The following is a 12,236-nucleotide window of genomic DNA, read 5'->3' on the forward strand; positions in this document are numbered from 1 at the left end:
GGACAGCTTTCACATCCACGACGTTTACATCATACACTGTAATACCAACAACATACAACACGTTAAGGTGGCAGTGCGCACACCGCGTTCTAACGGCTTGGCTGAGCGAGTCAACCAAGCAGTGTTGGCATATTTAAAACCGTCAATCGGTAATCCAAGAGATTGGGACATCCAATTACGTTCATTGCAATGGGTAATGAATACGAAAGTAAATTCAACGACTAAGTATGCTCCTATTGATTTAGTATACGATTTTCCACTTCGTGACATAAGCGGAAACAAAGTATTAGCTGCTGTACATGATGATGATGTACAGCTACTGATGAACAAACGGCGCGATGAAGCTACTCGCAACATAGAAACCGCCCGAGCTAAATGGAAAGCTAGATTCGATGCGAAACACTCCAAACCAGAGCCGTATGCAGAAGGTGACTTAGTACTGTTAGCAGCACCTGTTCCTAGCACTGGTGAATCTCGAAAGCTCCAACCACATTACAAAGGGCCATACATCGTGAAGAAGGTTCACCGATTCAATCGATACGTCGTCGAAGATGTTGATGGGCATCAATGCTCTCAACGTCGATATTCAACAATAGCAACTACCGACAACATGAAACCGTGGTGCGTTCTATTTCCGGAGGTTGATGACGAGTATGATGAATCCGGGTACATTACCAACGATCATCCAACTCGGGACGAGTTGAAGCAGCAGGAGAGGCCGAGTTGTCACTCTTAGATTTTAGTCTTAGTATTATAATTCTCTCATATATGTATCTCTTTTTTTATTCTCTCATTTAACATACAATGTGCTGTAAACTACGATTGCTTATGTTTTCCTTTTATGTGAGTTCAGTTGTATTTTGACGTTCAAATAAAGAAGACACCCAGCGGTCATTCTAATCTGTCTGGTGACACAATGCCTCGAAGCAACACAAAGAGATCCTACGGAGGATATCCTAAACAATAGGATAGAAAAATTAAAAAGCCAGTTGTTACAAAAACGAAGAACCAGAAGTATAGATTTCCTAAGTTCAGCATTAAAATTTATCTCAGGAGTACCAGATCATGACGATCTAGTAGAAATAAAAACAGAACTAAATGATATTATAGAAAACAATAACCAGCAAAGAACGATAAATTCAAACTTTGAGAAACTAATAGGTAAATTTAATCCGAAAACTTTAAAATCAAAACTTCTTCTCGAAGAAACTCATAAAGAATTATTAGACTTAACCACAACAATTAACTTTGCAAAAAATGGAAACTTTTACTCAGCTGCAGTAAAAACAGAAGAAATTAAAGAAATTATAAAAAAGGGACTAATCAATATACCAATAACCTCTCTTCGCGTCGATGACGCTCTGTTATCGTCGTGGAGAGAGTGTGCGGGGGTTCTGTTAGGTGCGTTCTTTCCCAGGTCCGAGGTGGAGGTACCTAAAGCACCGGAGGTACCCGTCCCTCCATTAGATGATGGGGAGTTGGGGTACGCCTTTGGCCTAGTTAGGTCTAAACGGTCTCCTAGTTTTGATGGTTTGAACGGAGAGATGTGCAAAAGCTTGTGGAAGTTCATTCCTGAATACCTGGAGGCTATTTATGATAAGTGCGTCTGGGAGAGATATTTTCCATGTGAGCGGAAAAAAACTAGGGTTGTTCCTCTCCTGAAGTCCTCTGATAAGATCAGGAGCGATCCTCGTTCTTATCGGTGCATCAGTCTCTTTCCAGTACTTGGAAAAGTGCTGGAATGAGTAATGGTGGAACGGCTTCAGGAGCTAACGAGGAGTATGTGGTCGGATAGGCAGTTTGGGTTCAGGGAAGGACGCAGTGTAGAGGATGCTTGGATGTATGTACAGAATACTGTTAGGGAAAATGTCAACAAATATATTCTTGGCATATTTGTTGACTTTAAGGGGGCGTCTGATTACCTAAGCTGGGATCGGTTGGTGCAACGGCTGGAGGAGCTTGGTTGTCCGGAAATTGCTCTTTGCTATTTTTCGGACAGAAAAGTTGGTAAAATTAGTCTTTTCATAGAACAAGCTCAAAGAGAAGGGGAAGGTTTGTTCCATATAAAAATATCAAAAGTGATATTTATCAGGTATTGCTTTCGAATAATCGCGGATTTATTACGGATTTGTCGCTTCTTTTTCATTCAGGCATGGATAACCAATCTAACCTAAAATTTACCTATCCAAACAGGGTTAGATCACCGAAATAATAGCTATTGACCGGATAAAATACGGCTCAATTCCCATAACGTAGAACTAGCTTTTGTGGGTATGACCTTACGTGTTACAACAATAGAATTTCATGTTATTGCTGAACGCTATTAAAGTAGGACGCTATCCTCTTTTGAGAAAAACATAACAAATAATGTTGACTTGAAATATTTAGAGAAGTAATGCTTGTCAAGAAGCTGATAGCCGGAGTGCATGAAATGTTTAGTTTATATTAGCCTAAGTGGAGTTCAAGAACAAACAGTGGCTTTGTTAAATAAGCTAAAACATCAAATCAAATAATCCAATGTAGTAAAATATAGTCAAATAAAATTAAAATATGTAAATTTAAAGTAAAAAATAATAATTATAACAGCAATTGGCAAAAAAGATCTAAATGTTCGATTTCAGCTATTCTCTCATTAAGGCAATTCACAAAATCGCTGATGTTAGGAAATAACTATACTAGTAATATGGTGTCATCTCTGAGCTATTTTTCGTTAACCTTAACAAATTATTCATATGTACAATTCTTTTGTAATATTTTTTTGTTTGAAATATTTTTTTAATTTGAAAATATTTTTGTTTTTTGAAATATTTCTTTTTCGTTTGATAAAAATATTTCTTTTTTTTACTTTTTTTAAATAGTTGTTTTGAAAATATATGTTTATACTTTTCTTGAACTTGTGAATTGCCCAAATAGGTACTGCAGGGTTTTCTCATGTATTAAAATTAAATCAAGCATCACATTTGTGAATATTCTATAACTAATATTAAAAGTATTAAATCTATATATGCTTGAAGGTGAATTATGTACCCTACATACATTAAATGTTATTATTTGGTCTGTACTTCTATGTCTTACATACTAATCGCTGTGACTCAGTATCTATGCTGTTCAATAATAATAAGCTTAGAACTTACATTAACGGCAACAACAGCAATCCACTTAAAAGCTTTATTATGGATAGAAGTTTCATCAGCTTTTCGAAGTCAGCAATATTTTTCACCAAAATTAGTTTGTTTAACACTTGCAATCACTTATCTGCAATAAAAACAAAACGTTATAAGTAACAAAAAATGATGGGAGTGATATTGTAACACACCTTTCGACAAATTCAACCACAGAAAGTAAAATCACGGTTTATTGGTAGCTCCTCTAGAATGCTTACTCCTAATCGGGATACAAGTAATCCTGCAGTATGTTTTGAAAGGCAATCTTAATTTTACCACGATCTCGCCCATTCAATTTTTGAATATCAGGCAGTAAACTCATGAGGAACATAGCGTCCGGATCCGTTTTGCAGTCACATAACTCCACATGTGACTGAGGCGTAGGTGGAGGCGCTGCTGTATTGGCTGCATTCACTAATGTTGACACCGGTACCGCTGCACTTGCAGCACTACTGCTACTCAAACCAGCGCCAGACGTGCCAGACGATATTGAGGCAATTTCTAAACGATGATGTGAGTTAGCACTGCCACCGGCACTATGATGACTATAATTGTGTGTGTGATGACTAGCAGTTGAGTGGCGTTGGTGATGCTGGTGACTCATAGCAGTCGAAGTTGTTGCAACCTGGTTACTTGTATTCGATGTACTACTCGCATTCAAATCTGCTTCGTTATTTGGATTATTTGTCAATGCATTGCCTGTGCTAACGCCAGCGCCAACACTGAGACCGACATGACCAGAATTGCTTGTGGTAGTGCTGACCAATTCCATAGGTTTTGCCAGCGTTGGTCGTACTAAGGATATATTTGTATGAGTTGTTGCTGTGCTGACTTGGGAGCTATGCATGCGTGTATGGCCACTAGCGCTAACCGGTGGTATTGGAGGAGCGCTAGGGTGTGGATTAGTATGTAAACTACTTCCAGCTGTATTAGCCGAATTGCCGGCAGCAGCAATAGCATGTGTGCTACTTATGCTATCGCGCGAGCGTGGTCGCTTAATGCGAAACTCATCTTGGTATGAGCGTGATTGCAAACGCATAAACTGTTGCATACGTAGTTGTGCACGTCTATCTTCTAATGGAATTGCGGTGGTGCTGCTGCTGGCATATGAATCCATCATGAAATTACGCATTTCCATCTCTTCAAGTTCATTATCTTCCTCCTCTTGACGCACAGCAGCAATTTCTGGCTCATAATCATCAACATCCGATTTAACATCATCACATTCCGATTTAATATCATTGTTGAGTGTATGCACATGTCCGTCTGTATGTCGAAAGCGATTTCGCTGCTCATCATCCATAACATCATCTAAATCATCGGAATTATTCGGCTCGGCATCATCAAAATATTCCAAGTAATTATCGATTGGTTGCTGATGCGTTTGCTGAGAATGTAAAACTGACGAGTGTACATCGCTTGTAACGTTATTACCGCTAAGAGCAGCAGCTGCATTGGCAGCCACTGCTGCTGTGCGCTCTCGCTGCAAACGATCAGATAAAGAGCTGATACGTACTAAGGCGTCCTGTACTTGTGAGTCAAGTGATTTGGGTGGTGTATGTTTTCTAAAAAAAAAAAGTAGTTAAGTTTTTTTATATTATAAAACACTAATCTTAAATTTCAACAACACACTTACTTCCTTAAATAAGGATGTAAGAAAAACATGCGATCAAAATAAGTCCAACAGGGCGGTATCTTTTCTTCTAGATAATTTGTGTACTCGCGGCGAAAAGATATACGCAAATTAGTCCATTTTGCAAGGCTGGCGCCAGCTACAATTCAAATATAAAGTATAACAATGTGCTTGTTACAACTACGCAGTTATCGTTTACTTACGATTCTTTTCAAGTTTTTGATCAACTTCACGCCAGAAATTCTCTACATATGGTCGACAAAAGTAGTATTTATGGCGCGGATTATAAATGGCCTCATCATGCTGCACCATATCGATCAGCTTGAAAACCTCTTCTGTTAGCCAGCGTGAGGATGAACACGAAGGGACGCCAGTTACGTTTGCATAGTAATCATTCGCCATTGCTTTAAAGCAATGAAATTACAATAATTTTTGGCTGAGTAATTAGAATTTGACACCTACTTCACCGTAAAAAATATTAATGCTTATGCGATTTTTACTGCAACCACTTTTTACACATTCCACTATGTTCAATTCAACCAATTCTGTGAAAAAATGCAACGTTCGTCCGGCAAATGATGCGGTAAAAAGAAATGATAATTGCACAAAAACAAAACAATTGGAAATTAATGTGTGTGGCCGGACTGAATTAAGACGCTTTAAACGACAATTTTAAATTACTACATACAATTACTTAATAATTAGTGTTTAACCAATACCTTATTATTAAATAATTTATTTTTCAATTGTTTGACTGTTCTATTAATTTTCTATTATAGTTTTTTACTTAAAGAGCCTAATTTGCAATTCCAATTGTGTTCTATTTGCAAATATTTCCAATCTTTTACTTGGAATGATTAATAAGCTATTAAGCGCCAGATGTCACAATTGTTGCGAAAGCAGCTGACGTTCTCTCTTTCTCTCTCTTTTGACATTTGGCGCCAAAACAAGCGTTTTCCCTTCATTTCTTGTGCAAAATTTGTAAAATTGATCATTTGAAAAATTTACATCGTGTCGCTTGGTTGTGAAATCTCACACTGTGAATTAGCTAAAGTAGATTTGTTTGATTTGTGTATATTTCAAGTTGTATATCTTTAATCACAATAAACCGGCACAATGTTTGAAGCGCGTCTTAATAATGCAACTACACTCAAGAAGATCTTGGACGCCATTAAAGATTTGCTCAACGAAGGCACATTTGATTGCAGCGATTCCGGCATACAGGTTGGTCCACAAATTATTATCAAATTTTGTATTACTAGTACTGATTCCTAAATTTTCCGTGCAGTTACAAGCTATGGATAATTCTCACGTCTCACTTGTATCTTTAACATTACGCTCAGATGGCTTTGATAAATTCCGTTGTGATCGGAATCTTTCAATGGGAATGAATTTAGGCAGCATGGCTAAAATTCTAAAATGTGCCAACAACGATGATACTGTAACAATTAAAGCACAGGATAATGCAGATACAGTTACATTTATGTTCGAATCTCAAAACCAAGAGAAAGTTTCCGACTACGAAATGAAATTGATGAATTTAGATCAGGAACATCTGGGTATACCGGAGACTGACTATTCATGCGTTGTACGCATGCCAGCAATGGAATTTGCACGCATCTGTCGTGATCTAGCACAATTCAGTGAATCTGTTGTTATTTGTTGTACAAAGGAAGGTGTAAAGTTCTCTGCATCCGGCGATGTTGGTTCGGCTAATGTGAAATTGGCACAAAACTTAAACGTTGACAAGGATGATGAAGTAATTGTGATTGAAATGCAAGAGCCTGTTGTATTAACGTTCGCTTGTCGTTACCTGAACGCATTCACAAAGGCGACGCCACTCTCAAATCAAGTGCAGCTGTCGATGTCGGCCGATGTGCCGCTAGTGGTTGAATATCGTATAGCCGAATTGGGACACATCCGCTATTATTTGGCGCCGAAAATTGAAGATGATGAGAATTAGTTGTATATGCGTATATCGGTATGTTGGTTGCACAGTCACGGTGTAGCTAGCTTTTTTCGATTTGATGTAAGAAACTTAAATATTAACTAATTTTAAGCACTAAAATATGTAGTACGTCATTGTACTGTTGCTAACATTGTAAAATGATTACTTTCACATGTGTACATCCAGTTGAGTAAATTTAATTTTTTTTTGAATGTAGCAACAGATATTTCAAAATAAATTTTTTATGCATATTCAGTACAATTTTGGTGTTTAAAATCTTTGATATATGTACATACATACATATGTATATGTATATAGGTATACAAGTTCGATAAAGTCTGATATGGAAAGCTTCAACAGCCAATTACAAAGTTGACTGAAAGGAAGCGGTAAAGAAAGATTTAATTTTTAGAGCCAAAATCATGCAATTGTATGTAAGACTTATATTTGACAATATATTTTCACAAAATTCGTCATAAAATATTATCTTAAGCAACACTAATTTAACAAATCTTTAAGACCGGACCACACAAACTGAAACAACAAGATCTTGTTTTTGCATTGAAATTTTTTTATTTGACAGTATATTTTCACAAAATTCGGTACAAATATCGAAGGTAACGCTATAGTCTTAAAATAATTCTTTTACGGTTGATGGGAAAACTATAACATACAGCTCCCATAGAAGCTGAATGATCAAAATCAAGTTCTTTTATGGAAACTTTTTGTTCCATGAATTATCTTCACGAAAATCTTGTTTCCAAAGCAACAGCACAATGTCGAAACAAATTGGGTCATGTTTTAACATGCAGCAACAAAAATAATAGTAATAGAAAGGGTGTTAATTTGTAATCGATAACTGCTTGCCATTATTGACTTCTGAATTTAATTAATTTGAATAAATTTAATAAATTAGTTTTTGAATTTTCTTTATTTGTACTGGACAGCGAATAGCTTTTTAACGATCAATGTTTGAAATAAAATGCATATGATAACATAAAACTTAATTCTATTTAACATTAAACTGATTGTATGGAAAAAATGTAATAGTGTGCGAAACTGCTAAATTTCGAACACTTAAGACAGCACTATCTATTCGACAATGTAATTGGGATGTACGACCAATAATGGATCGTCTGGCTCCTCCGTTTCGTCATCGGGTCGACGCGGACTTTTACCCGGTTGTCGCAATTCGGTTGTCTTTAATGGTATAATAACTTGATCATGATATATTAAACGATCGATAACTTTCTCAATTAAATGTTTACGTGAGATAAGTTCCTCTTCGGATTCAATTTGATCCGCGACTTGTTCCAAATACCATGTAACAACATCACTGCGTTTCATACCCGAATCGATGCCTTCTGTTTCGCAGCGTGCCTCCTCATTACGCATATGCAATACCAACATAGTGGATAGATTTTTGTAATCTTCAAATGATAGAGTGAGCTTTTTCTTTTGCAGCACACTACCGCTTGCTTCAACGCCATCTTCTATTTCGGCACCTTCAGTGGCAATCGTATTGCTCGCGCCATTAGCTGCACCCCCATTATTTTCCATATCCACATCAGCCACATATGCATCTTCATTGCCCTCGTCATCGTCCAAATGTATATCAGGCTGTTCGACACGTATAATTGATTTGTTAAGTAAACGATAGGCTTCTTTAACATGTCGTTCTTGCACTTCATTCATGCACTCCAGTTTGGCCATGGCCTCGCTCAGACGTATCATTGACTCCAGCTGACGTACTGTGATACGCCATGTGCTACGGCCGGCAATACCAGTGTCCCGCTGACGCAGGTGACCATAATTCTCTACAAGCAATTTCATTGCTTCTTGACCGATAATCGGTTTGAATTGACGGGCAAATGTTATGTAGCGCAACACTTCTTCGCGCGTATACGCACACTCAACGGACTCTTCAATGTGCGAGTGTAAATCGACAATCTTACGCGCTATAGCATAGTCCACCACTTCATTGCATTCGTCTACGAGTATGAAGAATAAATCGAAACGTGACATAATTGGCGCTGACAATTGTATATTCTGTTGTAAACTCTTTGTACGGTCATAACGTCCATTAATTGGATTGGCGGCGGCCAAAATGGAAGTGCGCGCATTTAAGGTGGCACGCACTCCAGCTTTTGCTAAGGAAATTGTTTGCTGTTCCATAGCTTCGTGTATGGCGACTTGATCGCGTGGATCCATTTTATCGAATTCATCAATGCAACAAATGCCATTGTCGGCCAACATAAGCGCGCCGGCTTCAATGACAAAATCGAAACTCTCCTCATCACGCACTACAGCGGCGGTAAGACCAGCTGCAGAGGAAGCTTTGCCAGAAGTGTAAACAGCGCGCGGTGAAAAGTCAGCGACTTGTCGCAAAAATTGTGATTTTGCGGTACTGGGATCACCTACAATACATACGTTGATATCGCCACGCAAAGTTGTTTCTGTAAACAATAAAAAGGACGTTATGATATTGTGGACACACATAAAAATTGAAAATTAGATATCGGTGGATGTATGCAAAATTTCAAATTGATATCTCAAAATATTAGTGACTCGTTAGCGTATATACAAACGGACGGACAGAAGGAATCGATCCAACTCAAACACTGATCATTTATATACATATGTATGTATACACACACTTTATAAGGTCTCCGCAGTTCCATCTGGTGTTACATGCAAAATTAATATACCCTGTTTGGGTTATAAAATATTTTTTACTTACTTTCATGCGTAGTCTTGCCCACACCACCAAATAGCTGCAACAGTACACCACGCTTGACCTCATCATTTCCGTAGATGGAGGGAAACAGACTGGTGATGAGGTGGTTATACAAAGTACGATCTTTGGACATTTCGTATACCTTATTCCACTCGGCATCAGTCATTTGTTTTTTCATATCCTCTGCTGTTACCTCGGACATAGGCAAGTCGGTGCCACCAAAACGCGCAGTTGTTGTTTGTACGCTGCAAGCCAAAAAGGACATGCGATAGTTGAGTTCACGTGTGCCTAATTCTTTTAAACCTGATACGCCCTCCGGACCATCGCCTGGTTTATGCCGCGAACCCATGTCAGCTTTGGCGCCCGGCATATTTAAGACACCCACATCGGGCACCACTATTAATGTACCAGTGAAATCATAACGATCGCCAGCTTGCACAGTTTCCACTAATTCTGAACGTAAAATGATTTCCACTGAACGTGGTATGCAGCCACGCGGCAGCTCTGATTGTGTTTCCTGTATGCGTATTTTTTGAAAATCAACGAAAAGCGATTTCTCCACATCCAGCATGAAGCGACGCCGATTACTGCATACAGGATTGCGGCAAATGGTTGGATTGGTAAACTTGAATTGTTGTTCTACATTGCGTATTTCAGTTTGACAATCCATACACATGAATGTGCCAGACACCAGTTCAGGATGCACTGGATGTGTACGTACCACTTGACCAGATATGCGTATCAATGTGCCAATTTTAGATGTTGTTAAATCACGTACTTTATGTCGCGTGGGCACATCAGTGAAGGAGATGTAACATTCTTTTTCGTTCTTTAAACCACAACGGTCTTTGACAAAATTTGAAACGGACTGGCACAGGAATGGGTAGATGCTATAAAAAAAAAGTGGTGTTATTTCAAAAATTAACATACAAACACACAAACTTACCGATAGTATTCTTCGATAATTGTTGTTGCCAAATTCTGATTGTACTTTTCCACATCGTCGAAAGACACTTCTAGTGTATACCGATCTGGCGATTCCAAATCTGCTGCAGGTTTCACATATTTTATTTCACCGTCTTCTTTAAACCTAAAGTATATGATATTTAGTTTTTCACTTTTTTGTTGTGCACGATATCACTAGTCTTCCACTTACTCTTCTAAGAAATCCTGAAAGAGTTTTTGACAGCGTAAGCCAACCTCATCCTTTACGCGTAATTGCCCAATTTGTGCGTCAGCTACATCCATTGCAATGCTTCAATTTGCTGTTGTATTTCTTGGCAAATAGCTGCTTATTTGAGTTATTTATTGCCGAAATACTAAACACGCTAAACTCAAATTGTGAATATTGAATGTTTGTATGGCTTTTGACAGCGCTGGCATTTGTTTTGGCGCGCACATGTAGACGCTGATAACACTGCTGTTGTCATTGAAAACTTGGCAGCATTGCTGAAGCGTTGCACCATAGAACTTATGTCATAATTTACGTTGCACTTGATTGATAAATTAAAATTAAAATTAGCGGCAAAGTGTAACTATTTAATTTATGGACAAAAATCGAAAAATAAGTCATACAAATATTGTAATTTTTTTATATTTTTTCATAACATATGCTATATAAATTTTTTAATAGTTATTTATTATTAATTTTTTATTGCAACCGGTTGCTAATTCTTATGTAGATTTGGCAGGACTGATATAGCGGTTTCCGTCATAGTTAACCGAGGAGTGAAAAATTAATAATATAGAATTATACGACTTTTAAAAATACAAGCTTAATGACATAATAAATAGTGTAAAATTTGAAAAAGTGTGTGTTTTACTGCAATTCAAGGTTTGGTTGTGTTTGTGGTTGTGTTGTTTGTTAAAATTAAATTATTGATTGCTATGAAAATCCGGATATGAATTATGCTTTGTGGAAATGATGAGCATCAGAATTGCAGCGCAACAAAATGGCTTTTGTGCTTGGCAAAAATTGCCTTGCTGTGCAGGTGAGATCTAGAACGAAATTTGTTTGGCTAATATATGTATATTTTTTGACAAATAGTTATATATAATATAATTTGAAATGTAAATACAATATATGCACGTACTAGTATATTAGCATTGCGCCTATTGTAATGTGTATTCATTTCCGCCTATACCTTTGTGCACTTAATTACGTTCCGATAAGCAGTTTAGCCATTCTGTACACTCCTGCACCAATAGCGATTTGACCTTATAGCCATAGATCGCTTTAAGGGATCTTCCCAGTGTGACCCTCCGAAAAATCACTCATTTTCGCGATTTTTTTTTATATTGTTGAAACTAACTAATCGATCCGATTTTTTTGATAAATGAATACATTCATGACGAATACAAAATTATTTTTTTATGTTTATTATTATTATGTGTATGAATTGTTGGAATGACTCCATTTTGGTCTGAAACAAAAATTACAAAAATATTATTAATCTGTAGGAAAGTCGCTATCGCGCTATGGAAGCTTTTTTTGTTTTGTAGAAGTTTGACAAATGGCGGCGGTTTGAACAAAAAATATCGAATTTGACCCTTTTTTCGACAGTTTTTCTTAGAAAAAAGTAGAAAAATTAAAAAAAAATAAAAGCTTTCATAGCGCGATAGCGAATTACGTTGAAAAGGTTCTCTCTTAATTGGAACTGGATATTTTCAAAACTCTTGAGAGTGGAAACCGTTTCTGAGAAAAACGCGTTTAAAGATTGAAGTTGATATATTCCCCACTCTATTCCCTTTCTA

The 12,236-nt window shown here is 37.3% G+C and overlaps 3 protein-coding genes across 3 annotated transcripts; 1 reads left to right on the forward strand and 2 right to left on the reverse strand.

Moving 5' to 3' along the window:
• Positions 1 to 3,317: 3,317 nt before the first annotated feature.
• On the reverse strand, positions 3,318 to 5,361 carry LOC120780164. The gene is made up of 4 exons (XM_040112443.1): positions 5,260 to 5,361; positions 5,001 to 5,201; positions 4,801 to 4,936; positions 3,318 to 4,729 (listed from the first exon to the last, which is right to left on the reverse strand). The coding sequence occupies exons 2-4, from the start codon at positions 5,197 to 5,199 to the stop codon at positions 3,385 to 3,387; spliced, it is 1,680 nt and encodes a 559-aa protein (XP_039968377.1). The 5' UTR covers positions 5,200 to 5,201; positions 5,260 to 5,361; the 3' UTR covers positions 3,318 to 3,384.
• Positions 5,362 to 5,771: 410 nt separating this feature from the next.
• Positions 5,772 to 6,949, forward strand: LOC120780162 (proliferating cell nuclear antigen). The gene is made up of 2 exons (XM_040112441.1): positions 5,772 to 6,021; positions 6,086 to 6,949. Exons 1-2 carry the CDS (start codon positions 5,914 to 5,916, stop codon positions 6,758 to 6,760), a joined length of 783 nt encoding a protein of 260 aa, XP_039968375.1. The 5' UTR covers positions 5,772 to 5,913; the 3' UTR covers positions 6,761 to 6,949.
• A 356-nt stretch (positions 6,950 to 7,305) lies between these two features.
• Positions 7,306 to 10,846, reverse strand: LOC120780161 (DNA replication licensing factor Mcm6). Its single transcript, XM_040112440.1, has 4 exons — positions 10,639 to 10,846; positions 10,429 to 10,572; positions 9,486 to 10,372; positions 7,306 to 9,201 (listed from the first exon to the last, which is right to left on the reverse strand). Exons 1-4 carry the CDS (start codon positions 10,728 to 10,730, stop codon positions 7,838 to 7,840), a joined length of 2,487 nt encoding a protein of 828 aa, XP_039968374.1. The 5' UTR covers positions 10,731 to 10,846; the 3' UTR covers positions 7,306 to 7,837.
• Positions 10,847 to 12,236: the final 1,390 nt, after the last annotated feature.

The sequence above is a fragment of the Bactrocera tryoni genome, unplaced genomic scaffold, assembly GCF_016617805.1.
Source record: "Bactrocera tryoni isolate S06 unplaced genomic scaffold, CSIRO_BtryS06_freeze2 scaffold_205, whole genome shotgun sequence".
Lineage (NCBI taxonomy): Eukaryota > Metazoa > Arthropoda > Insecta > Diptera > Tephritidae > Bactrocera > Bactrocera tryoni.